This window comes from Haematobia irritans, chromosome 2 (genome assembly GCF_050003625.1).
Source record: "Haematobia irritans isolate KBUSLIRL chromosome 2, ASM5000362v1, whole genome shotgun sequence".
Classification (NCBI taxonomy): Eukaryota; Metazoa; Arthropoda; class Insecta; order Diptera; family Muscidae; genus Haematobia; species Haematobia irritans.
In genome coordinates this window covers 128,201,161-128,213,043 of record NC_134398.1, presented here as the reverse complement: position 1 = coordinate 128,213,043, position 11,883 = coordinate 128,201,161, and the positions used below count along the sequence as shown (strand labels likewise).

The window sequence follows — 11,883 nt, the reverse complement described above, 5'->3', positions numbered from 1 at the left end:
CCATACAGGCCTCATTTCTTAACTGATCTTACTCAAATCTTGCACAAGGTAACCTTTTGTGGTATTAATCAAACCCGCAAAATATTATGCAAATTGGTTCAGATTTAGATATAGCTTCCATATATATGCATCGCTCGATTTTCCCAAATTTGGCCATAGTACTCTTATTTATTAACCAATGTTACTCAAATTTCAAATTTTGATGTACTAGCCGATCGTACTTATATGTACTTGTAGCTCTTACATAAGAATATTGCTCGATTTTTACAAATTTGTATTTATTACCCACACTAATTTAACGATTTTCTCTTTTTTAATAATGGGCTCAATATTAGTGGCATACTAACTCCGTAGGCGCAATATCAACACAGCCAGTGTTGCTAGAAGTAGGGGAAATTCCCTATATGTAGGGTTTTTCTAATATTAAGCGTCTTGTAGGGACGTAGGGCCACAATGTAGGACATTTTCACCCACCACAATTTGTAATAATTTTTAGATTTTGGTGGCTTTAGAGGAGGAAATTAGAAGCCGGCAAGGCTTGATCTTTAACAATGTATGGTAAACTTCATTCCTGTAGAGAATTTTGTCAACATTTTATTTCTATATAACATTTTGTCAAAATTGTATTTCTATAGAATTTTTTTTCAAAACATTATTTCTATAAAAAATTTTCTTAAAATTTTATTTCTGTGGAATTTTTTCTAAAAATTTTATTTCTATAGAATCTATTGTCTAAATTTTATTTCTATAGAAAAATTTCTCACAAAAATTTGGTTATAGAAACTTTTTCCAAAATTTTATTTTTATAGAGATTTAACAAAAAAGATTACTAATTTGGGTAGAATTCTACCAACTGTGGCAACCGTGGTGGTAATACAAATTTATATTCTAAGTTGTATACGTTGCATATTAATGTTCTAAGATAATAAAGTACTTAGAACCATTTTTGTTTTGTAAAATTTTTTAAATTTAACGAAAAATATAGTAGGGAAAATTGTTTAGGAATGTATAGGAAAGTAGGGAACTTTTTTTGTCCTTGTAGGTTAAACCGAACATTTTCCCTGGCAACATTGACTATGAGCTATAGTCAGATTGACACAAAGCACCCATAGACATGTACCCCTTAATTTTCTTAAATATTCAACTGCGGTTTATCTCCCAGACCTATATGTTACCCCACAAATTCTTATGATTACTAATTCTGTAATGGTGGTTTAGGGTATGATATAGTCGGCCCCGCCCGACTTTCTACTTTACTTACTTGTTTTATACATCACGATGAACAGGAAAAACTCACTAAACCGAGTTAGAAATAGCAAAACCTCAAAAAATAACTTGCCTTTATAGAAGCAAAAATGACCATCACCCCCTGCATAACGTTATTACAACCGATGCCTGCAGATCAACGACAATTTTTACATACAAAAAGACTGTACTAAATGATTTGGATTTTTCTGGTTTATTCAGTTCAGTTTTCATATTACTCTTAAAAACATACATATTCTATTTGAAAATTTTACTGTATAGTTGAAGTAAGTTCGTGTATTTGTTCTACACAGGACCTTATTAGGTCGTAAGGATAAGTTTCCATCTTGCAAAAATAGACTGCGTTGAGCCTTCTTATGACCTCTCCAATAATTCTGGCTTAAATTAGTGCATCTATAGATGTAAAAAAGATGCTCAATTTAGTAGAATTTCACGGAAGTTATAAATAATTTTGAGTAGCATATAGCATAGCATTGTTAGTATGAATTGAATACATGTATTGGTTACAATAACGTAAAGGAATGATCATAAACTTGTTTGATTACTAGTTTACTTTACTACCATCGGCACATGAAGTGTTGATGCACTGACTATTTTTTTGTGTCCCAAAACGCTCAACTAAACTGTTACTGCTCCAATATTTTTTGAAACTCCCAAAACGGTCGTGTTCACTAAGTTCACTAAATCTGTATATATAAGGCTCCTTGCAGTTCAAATACGACTATTCGAGTTTCTCGTTATAGATCGACTATTCCATTTTGGGCTAATGCCCGATTTTGATAAGTCGATATGACAAAAAAAAAAATCAATTAGCTTTGGCTTTCCGAATCAAATAGTCGAAGGTCGATTTTCGAACTTTTGCATTCCCAGAGATTACATAACCAAGAACATGTACGTATTATTAAAGCCTACGCAAGGCCACCAAAAGTAATTCTCCATCTCAATGGTAGTATGCACCCAGAGAAGGAATATGATCACCTCAAACATGTCTTAAGAGCAAAATGTTATTTTTGTGTAGTGACCATGTAACATGGTTTTCGCAACCATGTTATTTTCTCGGAAATCATTTTGTTCTTGAAACATGTTTGAGGTGATCATATTCCTTCTCTGCGTGTGGGTAGCTGTGCCTCCATCGGCATATATATATTTTCAGAATTTTTTCAAACAAAAACTTCTTTGTACTGTGCAAACACATTATATTTTACCCTTAACATATCTTTTTTATAGCGCCTAATATTTCATTCCAGTTACTAAGTCGAACTCGACTATTCAATTATGGCAAGGCAAGTATGGCTACTGTTGTTCCGATCTTCATTCTGTTCACACTTTGGATGATTAATTCTCCAGATCCCCATAACTGGCACAATGATAAGCAGCAATACGCAAACAAATGTGGCTTAAAAAGGAACAATGATGACTTTGGTAAATTTGATAAAATACTATTATAATTCATTCTTATTACAGGTCTTACAGGGAGCCACCGTCGTGCAATGGTTAGCATGCCCGCCTTGCATACACAAGGTCGTGGGTTCGATTCCTGCTTCGACCGAACACCAAAATGTTTTTCAGCGGTGGATTATCCCACCTCAGTAATGCTGGTGACATTTCTGAGGGTTTCAAAGCTTCTCTAAGTGGTTTCACTGCAATGTGGAACGGCGTTTGGACTCGGCTATAAAAAGGAGGTACCTTGTCATTGAGCTTAACATGGAATCGGGCAGCACTTAATGATAAGAGAGAAGTTCACCAATGTAGTATCACAATGGACTGAATAGTCTAAGTAAGCCAGATACATCGGGCTGCCACCTAACCTAACAGGTCTGAATAATTTTCATGCGTGTAACGCCACATTATTTTTGAGTTTAATTGTTTGCTTAGTCGGCTTGACTTCTTCACTTCAATGGCTCAAAATTATTTAAGCGATAAAACTCAATATTTAAGTCCCTTAGAAATGAAGCAACTGCTATGGAACAGAGTGATAACAATGAACGTGAAACTTAAGAATTACAATATCATAGGTTTTTAACCGAAGTCTCCATAGAATGACGCCGGAGGTTCGAGTAGCTTCTTTCGTCTCCAATTAAAAAACAAAATTACCAGGCAAATTGCAAATCTTTATTATCCTATTAAAAAAGTCCTTCAGATTCAGCTTGATCAACCATGGCCATAATACCATCAGTCACTTCAGCGCAAACCTCTAAAATTTGGCTGGCAGGCAAGAAGAACCCATATTTAGTGCCGTCATCACGCAATTCAATTGTGGCGGTGAATGGAATATTTTTAACACCATAGGCCCAATCCTTGGCGGCACCCGAGACAGGATCTAAAAACATGAATGGGAATGTATATTAGATACGCACTTAAGCAAAGACGTACTATGACAGTTTTAATGCTTACAATTCAAAACACCACTGGCTCCACTTTTGAATTTAGTTCCATATTTCTTTTCAGCAGCATCAGCGAAAGCATTGGCAATACGCATCATTTGATCATAGTTGGGGGGAAATTCAGTAGTGGAGTGACCATAGGGAAGAAGGACAAAATTGCCATATGAATGGAATGCCAAATACATGCGAATGTAGTTGTCAGGGAAAGAGTTGACGAATCGTTGCAAGGCTAGAACTTCAGGTTCGGTGTCTGCAGCAGCACCACCATACCAATGATCACAGGGAACATCAATGTTATAACCAGCACCTGAAAACGAAATAAATTCCCCCTGATAAGTCAAAACTCTGACGTTTGTGATTCATGGCATGAAAGGCTTACCTCCCCAATGGTAACCGAAATTACGATTCATATCAACACCCAAACATTCGCCTGAGGAATTTGAGAATCCAGTAGGCTTACGATTTTTACGCCATAAACGTTCCACCAAGTGGGTATGTTCCAAACCATCAGGATTAAGAACTGGTACAAATATCCAATCGTATTGATGCAACAACTCCCTCATTTCCTTATTCTCTTTTTTTAGTAGATTGTCAATGAAGCAGGTTGTGGTGGCCGAGGAAATCCATTCAATTGCATGAATATTCGATTCAATGAAGATAGCTTTATTATTTGGTTTGTGAGAAATGCGAACAGCCTTAATGGGAATGCCGTTATAAGAATATCCTATAGTGTAGGGAGTTATTATACGTGGGTAAGCTTTATGGATGTAGTCCGTCCAATTGTAGATATCCCATACTCTGTGATAGCTTGTCCATGTCAAGTTGTGAGTAAGCGTAGGAAACAAGGGTTTTGCCTTTGGCTCACTCTCATCAAGGACTCTAAAGATATGGAAATTGAGTCTTTACAACCTGAAAGGACCATCTGAATGGAAATACTTACGCCTGCAAATCATCAATAGTGCGTTCATAGCTCAATTCATTGTAATGAAGATAAGCCTCCATGGCCTCGAAATTGGCAGGATCAATAGCTACATCGTATTTATGACCGGCACCGGCGATTTCGTTCAAGAAATGCACCTATATACCAAAATTCTCAATAAAACCAAATGTCATAGTATTAAACAACTTCCCATGGATATACTCACCGGAATGTTATTGGCCATTTTCTTGAATTCGGCCAATTGTTGTTCATCCTTGACAAAAACTTTGTAGACCTTAAAGTCATCGTAACGAGCAGCAGCTGGTTGGGAAGCCGATGTCAATCCAAGGATTGCCGCAGCAACGACAATAATCGCGAATAATTTCATTGTGACTTTTTCTTTCGAATTTGAACAATGACTGCGCAGTCTATAGAAAAACTACAGGTTTTTATATCCATTTGACTTGGATGATATTTGCAACATTCATAAAAATCTCAATATAATCGTCAATAAAATAGTTGATAAATTTTTATAGCAATCAAATGTGCACGTTTTCAAAGTTTTCAGACGGCGGAGGGTTAAAACTATTCTCATAGGACATTAGCAACGATAAGATAAAATCAAACAATCTCAATGTTTATTATACCCTAAACCACATATTGGTCAGGGTATAATAAGTTTGATTTGCCAAAAAATGTGCCTACCAGAAATATTCATTTTAGACCACATAAAATATATACCGATCGACTCAGAATCACCTCCTGAGTCGATCTAGCGCTTGGTGTCCGTCCGTCCGTCTATCCATGTATTTGTTGTTCACAGGATTCCGGTCGCAATTATTAACCGATTTTGATGAAATTTGGTACAGGGTTTTTTTGAAATTGGAAGAAATCGGATCAAATTTAGATATAGCTCCCATATATATGTATCGCCCGATTTCGACAAATGGGGTCACGTTGCGCTTTTATTCAAACGGATCGTCACCAAATTTGGCAAAAGGTAGTCTTTTCCATCGCCCTTCAAATCTGCAAAATTTCATCGAAATCGGTTCAGATTTAGATATAGCTCTCATATATATGTATCGCCCAATTTTCCCAAATTTGGCCACAAAACCTTTATTTATCAACCGATCTTACTCAAAGTTGTCTAAATGTAATTTTCTATAGCACTAACTATATGTGCAAAAAATCATCGCAATCGGTTCAGATTTAGCTATAGCTCCCATATATATGCATAGCCCGTATTTCCCAAATTTAGCCATAGAACCCTTAGTTATTAACCGATCTTACTCAAAGTTGGCTAGATCCAGTCCTCTATAGTACTAACTATATGTGAAAAATTTCTTCGAAATCGGTTCAGATGTAGATATAGCTCCCATATATGTATCGCCCGATTTTGAAAAATTCACCCCTAATAACCTTATGTTTGACCATACAGGCCTCATTTATTAACTGATCTTACTCAAATCTTGCACAAGGTAACCTTTTGTGGTATTAATCAAACCCGCAAAATATTATGCAAATTGGTTCAGATTTGGTTATAGCTTCCATATATATGCATCGCTCGATTTTCCCAAATTTGGCCATAGTACTCTTATTTATTAACCAATGTTACTCAAATTTCAAATAGCTCTTACATAAGAATATTGCTCGATTTTTACAAATTTGGATTTATTACCCACACTAATTGAACGATTTTCTCTTTTTTAATAATGGGCTCAATATTAGTGGCATACTAACTCCGTAGGTGCAATATCAACTACAGCCAGTGTTGCTACACACAAAAAATTATCACCAAATTTTTTTCAATTAAACACTTAATTGAATTTGGAAACGGATTCAATTAATATGTTAATTGATTCAATTAATTATTTAATAAAATCCGAATAAAAACCACTTAAAAAAATTATTGATATTTGTTACGTTTCCAATTAAAACATTAATTGATTCAATCAATTTGTTAATCAATTCGGAAATAATTTTTAATTACAAACGTGATTGAAATTTTTTCCGTTTCCAATTACACATGTGATTGATCCAATCACCTTTGTGATTGAAACTGAATAATTTTGAGCAATGGAAAGAGCGAAAAGAGAACAAGAGAATGGGTATTTATTCAACAAAGTATGATGGAGATATCAGTCTGTGGAAGTAACTCGTAACGAACGGTTGGGTTTTTGTTTTTCGCGTAAATTGAAAAACATGATTGGCGACATTCTGTCTGCTGCATTCAAAATGTGTGCATAAATATTTTGAACGCAACAACAAATCATAGCAAAGGGTTGAAATAAATAAAGTGTGCAACAACAAATGGCCACGTGGTAAGGGTTTGAAAAAAATATATGAGAGAACGCATTTGAAATTACCTGTGTTTGTGTTTTGAGGTATTGTAAAAATGGAAAACAATCTACGTTTATTGAAGGTAAGAAATTGTGAAATGTGAATACCGTTTTCCATTGAAGCCTGTTTACATTAAACGGACCAGCGTTGCCAATTTAGCTTTTTTCCCGCTAGATTTGGCTTTTTTTGAAGACGTTTAGCGGGAAAAAAATGCATTTAGCTTTTAGCTTTTTTTCTGGCTTTCTTTCATGACCCTTTTAGCTATTTTTGGCTTTTTTTATTTTCGACATGTTCCTATTGAAATATGGATAAAACTTCGTTTTTATCTTGCTGCCAGAATAAGGTTTTCCACATATTTCAATTTCTTATAAATATAAACTGTCAGTAAATTATTAGGAATATTAGCATTTGACTCGTTTATCCTTTTTATGTTATTATAATATTCTAAAGTTATTATGATATTACTAGATTAAAATAGTAGATGTGAATTGCTTTGTACATTGAAAAAATATTGTGGTGAGGCCAAAGATTTCATTTCCTTAAAATACGAACGCGAATTTTGGTTATAATAGCATTTGTGAATTTCTCTTATATAAACTGTTTTCATGGTCCAATAGCCGATAAATTCTTTTTGTCCTTATAGTTAAGTGATTCAACTTAAAAATGGGTATCTTTTCATGAAAGAAGGCTAGGGTCAATTCTAAAAAATTCTTAAAATTAATTAAATAGTCTTTAAATTTGTGGAGTTTTTGTATCTTGACCACAAACCAAAATAGCGTTCAAAAATAGAAGAGGTTTTCAACATTTTATTTTAAAAACGTATACATAGAATAATTTCTACTTAAAGTCGAGTCTGAATTTGGAAATTTAAGTTGTCGTTAGCACGTTTTTAAAGCACTGTGATAGCTCATGAAGAAAAAGCTTAAAAAACGAATATTTAAATTCAAATTTGACTCGGAATCAATACCAAAATCCTTAGTGTACAAAATCTTTGGAACCGAATATAGAAATAATTAAGGAAATAAAGTTTTGAATGTGGTATTATTTTTTTAACATCAAAAAATGCAATGAAAAAAATCGTAGTGATAGGTTCAAAACAAATCTGCTATATATTAATGGAATGGATTTACATTTACGAAAATTGGACAACAATAGGTTTGTATGGGAAATTTTCGAAAAAAGTTATTCAATATAAACTTGCAAGACAGTTAGAATGGGTTTTATTCTCTTGGGTAAAATTAGGAGAAGTGTTCACGTTCACGAATTTATCATTAATTCAGTTAAAACGAAATATATTGATATTTTCTAATGCAGTTCTATGTGACATTATGCAATATATCGCACATTGGACTTGTTGATGATTAACCAGCTGGCAATTGCAAGTTTACTGGGAAAAATGTTTTTACTAGGAAATATAAACGAAGGACTTCCAGTAAAAATTTGTGATAGTAATCAAAATGTATCGAGTACGCAAACAGAGCTAATATGACTTAAATTTTCTTACAGTCTCACAGAAATTGAATTAAAATAAATACAATTAAAATAATATGCATTTTAAGTGAAATAAATCCTTTAAGTTTGTTAAATTTCAATCAAAAATGTGACGTTTGATACAAAAAATTTTAGCTTTTTTTCTAGCTATTTTTTAAATTTTTTTAGCTTTTTTTGGCTAGTTTTTTGGACAAATCTAGCGGTTTTTTGTGAAACAATTCTGGCAACGCTGAAACGGACTAAAATAATATATTTTTTATTCATTTCTTTTAGTGACCAATTTTATTTCGTGAAATTGACCAATCAATCCCATCAACTCCATCATTTTATCAAATATATAAGAATATGTTTGCAATATTGATCTTTTAAAATTATAAATTTTTTTCACTCCTAGTTTTCTTAAAACCAAGAGCGGTATGGGTTTGTTGGAAGATTCTCCTTGAAGTTGCGAAGTGGCGTTGGCATTAAATTGCATTTTTGTTTTACCTGCCTTTTTCAGTTTGAACCCAAGTAGAGAGCAGTATATCTGGTATATAAACTAATGAGCTGAATTATGTAATGGTAAAAAGTTCTTTCTTTTTGATTTAAAAATATGAAAAATATCCGAAATTAAAAAAAATATGTATTTTCCATTTATATTTTTTTTCTATTTCCAGAATTGGCAAAGTATCATCAATATAATACCAAATATAACATTGCTTTCCCATTATTATACCCACCACCATAGAATGGTGATGGGGGTATAATAAGTTTGTCATTCCGTTTGTAACACATCGAAATATCGATTTCCGACTATATAAAGTATATATATTCTTGATCAGGGAGAAATTCTAAGACGATATAACGATGTCCGTCTGTCTGTCTGTCTGTCTGTCTGTCTGTCTGTTGTAATCACGCTACAGTCTTCAATAATGAAGCAATCGTGCTGAAATTTTGCACAAACTCGTCTTTTGTCTGCAGGCAGGTCAAGTTCGAAGATGGGCTATATCGGTCCAGGTTTTGATATAGCCCCCATATAAACCGACCTCCCGATTTGGGGTCTTGGGCTTATAGAAATCGTAGTTTTTATCCAATTTGCCTGAAATTTGAAATCTAGAGGTATTTTATGACCATAAAGAGGTGTGCCAAAAATGGTGAGTATCGGTCCATGTTTTGGTATAGCCCCCATATAGACCGATCTCCCGATTTTAATTCTTGGGCTTATAGAAACCGCAGTTTTTCTTCAATTTACCTGAAATTGAAAATCTAGATGTATTGTAGGACCACAAATACGTGTGCCAAAAATTGTGAGTATCGGTCCATGTTTTGGTATGGTCCCCATATAAAACGACCTCCCGATTTGGGGTCTTGGGCTTATAGAAACCGTAGTTTTTATCCAGTTTGCCTGAAATTTGAAATCTAGAGGTATTTTATGACCATAAAGAGGTGTGCCGAAAATGGTGAGTATCGGTCCATATTTTGGTATAGCCCCCATATAGACTGATTTCCCGATTTTACTTCTTGGGCTTCTAGAATCCGAAGTTTTTATCCTATTTGCCTGAAATTGGAAATCTAGAGGTATTTTCGGGTCAAAAAGGGGTGTGCCGAAAACGGTGAGTATCGGTCCATATTTTAGTATAGCCCCCATAAGAACGATCTCCCGATTTAACTCCTTGGGTTTCTAGAAACCGTAGTTTTTATCTGATTTGCCTGAAATTGTAAATATTCTGGTATTTAGGCTCACAAAAACGTGTATCGTATTAAGTTTTTATCGGTCCATTTGGTAATGCCTCCATATAGACCGACTTTACTTCTTGAGGGTGTAGAAGGCGCACTGATCGTGAAAATTGCTTGAAACTCAATGTAAAATTTCCAGATTTTACTTCTACAGATTTAAGATTTCAAATCAAGACGTTATTTTATAATTTTCTTGCACACTTACAAGAGATGTTAATGATTCCTCTAAAACTCAAACAAAAATGGTTCTTATAAATCCAGAATCTGATATAGTTCTCATAGGTGAAATCTTTAAATTTATCTTCGGGAAGTGTCCTCAAGTCCTCAAGCCCTCCTGAAATTTCAAAGGAAACCCTAATATTTGCTTCATGGTGGTGGGTATTTAAGATTCGGCCCGGCCGAACTTAGTGCCGTATATACTTGTTTTTGTTTTTGATTGGTTCAAATTTTAATAGACGATTTTAATGTGTGGAAATTTTGGAAAGGAATTGTTACTAAAATTAAATTACCGAGCTCCTTAATACACCTTTTTATGCTAAAAGACTACAACTGCAAAAGAAGATTATAAATCTGCAACTTGGAACTAAGAATTGAACTTGATATTCTATGCAGGTAATGTTTAACAAAATTAACTTTTAATTGAACAAAATTAAATTCGAATTATTCTGTTTACTTTCAGAAAAACTAATTTAGCTTACAGGCTGCTGATTTATTGGAAATCTAGGCGCATCTACATATTAGAAGGAACATGCTAACATGGTTATTAAAGGAAGATATTATTATAAGTAAGATAATGATTTATATAATTTATTTTTTCACCCTATAGTTGTTATTGATAGTAATTGTATTTGTAAGTTATGTTAGAACAAAACACAAATGACAAGAACCAAATTTATTTGTCTATTGCATAATTCAAAAAATAATAAAATGTTAAATATGTTTTATAAGAAACACATATTTTCTTTTATTTCAAATAAAACTGAATACGATTTTGGGGTCGCAATATATAAATTTTTTGATCGAAATTTATAGCCAATTTCAATTAATTCTTTAATTGAATGAATCAAATAGTTGATTGATTTTTGTCGCGAAATTTATTAACATTTTAATTGATTCAATTAAAACTGTGACTGAATTTTATGTTAAAAATCAATCACGTTTTTAATTGATTCAATCACACAATTGATTGATTCCGTGACAAAAGTCAATTACATTTTTAATTAAAAATCGTGTTGGTTTTCAATCAAAATGGGTGATTGATACTATCATTTTCGTGATTGAAGACATTTCAATTAAAAAAATGATTGAATACGCGATTTTCGTGATTGAAATCAAAAATTTTTTTTTGTGTGTAGAAGTAGGGGAAATTCCCTATATATAGGGTTTTTCTAATATTTAGCGTCTTGTAAGTACGTTGGACCACAATGTTGGGACATTTTCACTCAACACAATTTGTAATAATTTTTACATTTTGGTGGCTCTAGGAAATTAGAAGCCGGCAAGGCTTGATCTTTAACAACATTTACCACTCGTGCCAAAAAAATCTAACAAAATTTGAAGATGACCACAAATCTACCAAACAAATATTTCTATAGAAATTTTTGTCAAAACTTTATTCCTGTAGAAAATTTTTTCAACATTTTATTTCTATAGAAAATTTTGTCAAAATTGTATTTCTATAGAAATTTTTCTCAAAATTTTATTATTATAAAAAATTTTCTCAAAATTTTATTTCTATGGAATTTTTTCTCAAAATTTTATTTCTAT

General features: G+C 33.1%; 1 protein-coding gene across 1 annotated transcript in view; it reads right to left on the bottom strand.

Moving 5' to 3' along the window:
* Positions 1–3,356: 3,356 nt before the first annotated feature.
* The window catches only part of LOC142225061 (uncharacterized), a 42,027-nt gene continuing 33,500 nt past the window's right edge, over positions 3,357–11,883 (bottom strand). Inside the window, exons 9-13 of the mRNA XM_075294837.1 lie at positions 4,796–5,008; positions 4,591–4,727; positions 4,030–4,529; positions 3,661–3,957; positions 3,357–3,586 (exon numbers count right to left, since the gene is read on the bottom strand). Coding sequence (XP_075150952.1) covers positions 3,390–3,586; positions 3,661–3,957; positions 4,030–4,529; positions 4,591–4,727; positions 4,796–5,008 — 1,344 coding nt within the window. The 3' untranslated portion in view covers positions 3,357–3,389. The remainder of the gene's footprint in view (positions 3,587–3,660; positions 3,958–4,029; positions 4,530–4,590; positions 4,728–4,795; positions 5,009–11,883) is intronic.